The sequence below is a fragment of the Helianthus annuus genome, chromosome 6 (genome assembly GCF_002127325.2).
Source record: "Helianthus annuus cultivar XRQ/B chromosome 6, HanXRQr2.0-SUNRISE, whole genome shotgun sequence".
Lineage (NCBI taxonomy): Eukaryota > Viridiplantae > Streptophyta > Magnoliopsida > Asterales > Asteraceae > Helianthus > Helianthus annuus.
The window spans coordinates 70,041,426-70,045,792 of NC_035438.2; the positions used below are offsets into that span (position 1 = coordinate 70,041,426).

The following is a 4,367-nucleotide window of genomic DNA, read 5'->3' on the forward strand; positions in this document are numbered from 1 at the left end:
TCTCACCAATGTGCAATTTGGCTACTTCAAAGTTCATTTGCCAAATCTTTTCATTTCACATTTCAATAAAGGTTATTTACATCTTACCCTCCTCAGACCCTACCATAGGTTTGCTATTGGTGAGATTTACTGAGTATGATGATGATGACGAATCTCATTTTAATGTGAGATTACCATGGTACCAACAAATAATCAATCCAAGATAAATACACAAAAGCACCCAAGTGAATGATTTATAAAATATAAATCAAATATAAAAGATGAATATATCTCCATAGACTGGAACCAAGAGTCCAACAACCTCAAACCCTCAATAACATCAAGGAACAAAAGATCAAAATGTAAAATAATTAAAACATAGAATACAAGAGACCACTGCACCAAAGCTCCTTCACTTTGTGACTACAAAAAAGATAAGTCTTCGCCCGAAAACTTTTCTTCGCATTTCTGCAAAGAAAGCGTTTTCAAGACTCGAAACCATGATCATTTGGTCACAAAGGAACTAACTTTATCGGTGGCTCCACGACGGTCCTTTAAATAAATAAACATAGATGACATATAAATAACTAACTAAAACATACATCAAAAAAGATTGCAGCCCTTCCTAACCTCGTATGATCTTGATCCTCTTCTTCATCTCTCATCACCATTTATGTAACCAGACCAAGACCACAAGAAACCGCATACATCAATCATCGGCCTCGGTCTTTTTCGCTGACTTTTCCGCACTCCTCTCCTCTAACAACTTCCCCGATTCATCATCCACCTGAGCAGCCTTCTTCTCCGCTTCTTTAGCCTTAAGCGCCTGCAACTTCGCATGATTATAATAAGCAACACCCAAGAAAGCAATCCCATACCCAAACAAATTAATCGGCGTCACCGTATCCTTAATCACAGACCACGAAAACGCGATTAACAACCAATCTTTAACCACCCCCGCGACATTCATAGTCAAAGCCGAAGTCTTCCCAACAAGCAAAAACACCGCAAGATTCAACGCAAACGCACAAATCGAGTTCGTCCCAAAGATCCAATAATCAAAATGGAAGCTTGAAGTATCCCTCAGTTTCGGATACTCCACAATCATCCAAGGAATCGACAAGAACGCGAAACAACAAGGGGCGACATAATACAACGACGTAATCGGATTAAACGTAATCCCTTTCGACGTCAACAAGATCTGAATCAACACCAATCGAGTCGCCTCGAAACAAACCGCACCAAGCTGCAACATAACTCCCCAACTATTAAACTTAGCTTCACCATAAGCCGCAATCGCAACCCCGAACGAAATCGACAACATATTAGTCATAGTATCCCCTTTAAACCCCTCTTTCTTAAACAAAACCCCAATCGAATAAACAGCAACAGGCATTAAAGCTTTAAGCATTTGAATAAACGACACAGATAAATAAATATAAGCGGAATTGGAAAGCCATAAGCTAAGAGCATAAAGCAAACCAATTGGAACAACAGATTTAAGATAAACTTCACGGGTCATCTGAACCGGTTCAACAAGTTTGACAACACTAACAAGAACATAGGCAAGTGAAGAACAGAAGCCCATGTGGATCATGGTGAGTGAAATAGGGTAGGGCCAGTCGTACATCTTGCGATCTAGAATGTACTTGTTGTAGACGATGACAGTGAAGCTGAGAAAGATCCATATGGCAACGTAGGTGTAGGAAAGGATGATCTTTTTGAGTACACCTTCGGTCAGGGTTCCACCTTTGCCCATTGTGGGGGAAATTTGATGGATACCCAGATGGGGGATTGGGGATCTGGGGAGAATGGGAGGTGGGTTTTGTGATATATAGAGAGAGATCTGAGTGAGATTTGGGTCAAAGAAAGAGTTGAAGATCTGGAGTGTGTGTTTTGATGTGAAAGTGTGTGTGTTTTTCAAGTCTAGGGTCGGTAAGTGATGGGTGTTTGTTTAGGACCAGGAGGATTTGTACAAGTCTTGGACGGGTGGCATGTGATTGTGAAGGGAACAACAAAGTGCTAACTTCTTGTTCAATTTAAGAAAGTTATTAATTATTGATTGTTAAAAAATAAAAGAAATAAATAATTTTAGAGTTAAATGTCTAGTTGAACCCTGTAGTTTGCAAATATTGTAGATTTGGTCCCAAGGCTTTAATAATTACAGAGTTGATCTCAGTAGTTGTAATTTTTGCACTCTTGTGGTCCTTGTCACTAACCTATATTAAGTTTCCAAGTTAAGTGTATGCGAAATGACTAGATTGCGTCTGGACAATTTAAAAAAATCAAAAAAAGATGCGTCCACCCCTCATGCTCTCTCTCTCTCCCACCTCCACGGTGTACTTCAAGACTATAAAATCACCATCACAAAGAGAAGTGCCACCATCACTGAAGAGGTATGGTCCCAATTCCCTGCCTACATGGCAGGGACCACACCACTTTTGTGCACACAAGGCACCCATGTCACCAGAACCTTCTAGAAGCTCCCAGAAGACATCTAGGCGGTTCACAGCTGGCATCAAAGATGCTTTGCCCAACATAAAGGACAACACGTGTCACCATTGACAGAAGGCCACGTAGGCCTGCGACAATCCAGGGAGCAGGGCTGACGCGACCAGTACGAGGTACCCAGCACAAGCGAATACAAGGACGCCACGTGTACCACTACACCCTTCGCGACAGAGCAGACCAAGAGGATATTCCCTTTGGTCGGACAGCTGGCGCACACCCACAGCTGGCACAGCTGCTTCCTCCTTCTTCACCGCCCGGCTATAAATAGGACCCTTCATCATTCAGGTTGATCATCTTGGCTCTCTTTACTCACCCTATACACACACTGTTTTATTCATCTCAGAGCAGTACTTATTCTCACGCCGGAGCCTGGTTAAGAGGGAAAACTCCCTTCTCCCCTCTTAACGAGACTAACGGTGTTTACTGTTTTGCAGATCTCAGGCCACCGATACGAGCAAGAGAAGAGGTTGAACCCCGTAAGTGAAACGACCCTCTTGGTTATCCTTGTGATTAACCATTGTTTCAACATTGGCGCCATCCGCTTTTTTGCAAGACCACTCTCACCTCTTTTTCTCTTCTAGAAAACACTCGTGAAAATGGCAGACCAGAATCATTCACACCCAGCTGACGGAGAAATCTCTTCCTTTGAACTCGTTTCGGACACAGCACACGTCCAACGAGGTCAAAGGAACGAGACCATCCAAGAAGGTCAGCTGAACAACGAGTTTCCATCCATTTTTGGAAGTGCGTCCAGGGCCGCTAGCCAAACCACAACTGGACCCATCTTCCAAACACCAGCAAGAATCATCACTCAAACCACAAACGGGGCTGCTCTCCAACCTCCAACGGGGATATTACACCAAACACCGCCGCCGATGCAGACTGTAAGCCATGGACCAGGCCCTTCTGTGCCATCGGAACAAGCACAACTCAACTACTCTGCACTTTTAGAGCTACCCGAAGGAAAAACTTTGGCTTCCTGGTATGCCGAACAAATGGCGTCTATAAACCTCGTTTATACGCAGCTCAGCGCACAACAAGCCTTGCTCCAAGCACAGGCTAACCAATCAGCATTCGTAACTCCACAACCAAGGTCTCTGAGTACACACACGGCTCAGCAGACAAACGCGTGGAACTTACGACCAGAAAGAGAACCAGTGCAACAGGTCAGAAGACCCAGCATACAAGACACGCGTGATACTTATGCGGAAACAGAGAGCAACTTCGTCCAAACCTCCAATCTACAACGAAGGCCGATCCAAACCCGTTTGGGCGCACGCAACATGAATACAGAATGGGAAGAAGAGGAAGACGACCCAACTTACAAGGCGGAATCCACAGTGTTCAGCAGATTTCCTCCGGAACACGAAGCATACAAACCAACCAAGCGCGCGGGGTACAACCCCAAAGCAGAGCATGATTACACCTTGAGCTATCGTCCTGAGGACATGGCTGAAAATTCAAAATTCATTCGAGAAATCGCGTGCGCGGCCATCGACAAAACGAAATTACCACACAACGTAGGTAAATACAACGGGTTGACAGACCCAGACGATCACCTCCAGGTATTTAAAGGTGCGGGAGCAACAGGCGGATGGAACTTACCAACATGGTGCCACCTGTTTGCTCAGACATTCGTTGGCGCGGCGCGCATTTGGTTCGACAACTTACCAGCTGGCAAAATCAAATCATGGGTCGATTTCCGAGAGAAATTCCTGGCACACTTCTCTCAGCAGCGAAGACAAGCCAGAGATCCGGGTGATTGTCTGAACATATGGAGAAAAGACTATGAAAGCGTAGAAGATTTCATTACAAGGTATAACAAAGAATGTCTAGTGATCGGAGACATACCAGAGAAAATGATGCGCGCACACTTT

The 4,367-nt window shown here is 44.3% G+C and overlaps 1 protein-coding gene across 1 annotated transcript; it reads right to left on the reverse strand.

Annotated features, from left to right (window-relative positions):
- Positions 1–225: 225 nt before the first annotated feature.
- LOC110865617 (probable sugar phosphate/phosphate translocator At5g25400) lies at positions 226–1,982 on the reverse strand. Its single transcript, XM_022114935.2, has one exon. The coding sequence runs from the start codon at positions 1,736–1,738 to the stop codon at positions 689–691; it is 1,050 nt and encodes a 349-aa protein (XP_021970627.1). The 5' UTR covers positions 1,739–1,982; the 3' UTR covers positions 226–688.
- Positions 1,983–4,367: the final 2,385 nt, after the last annotated feature.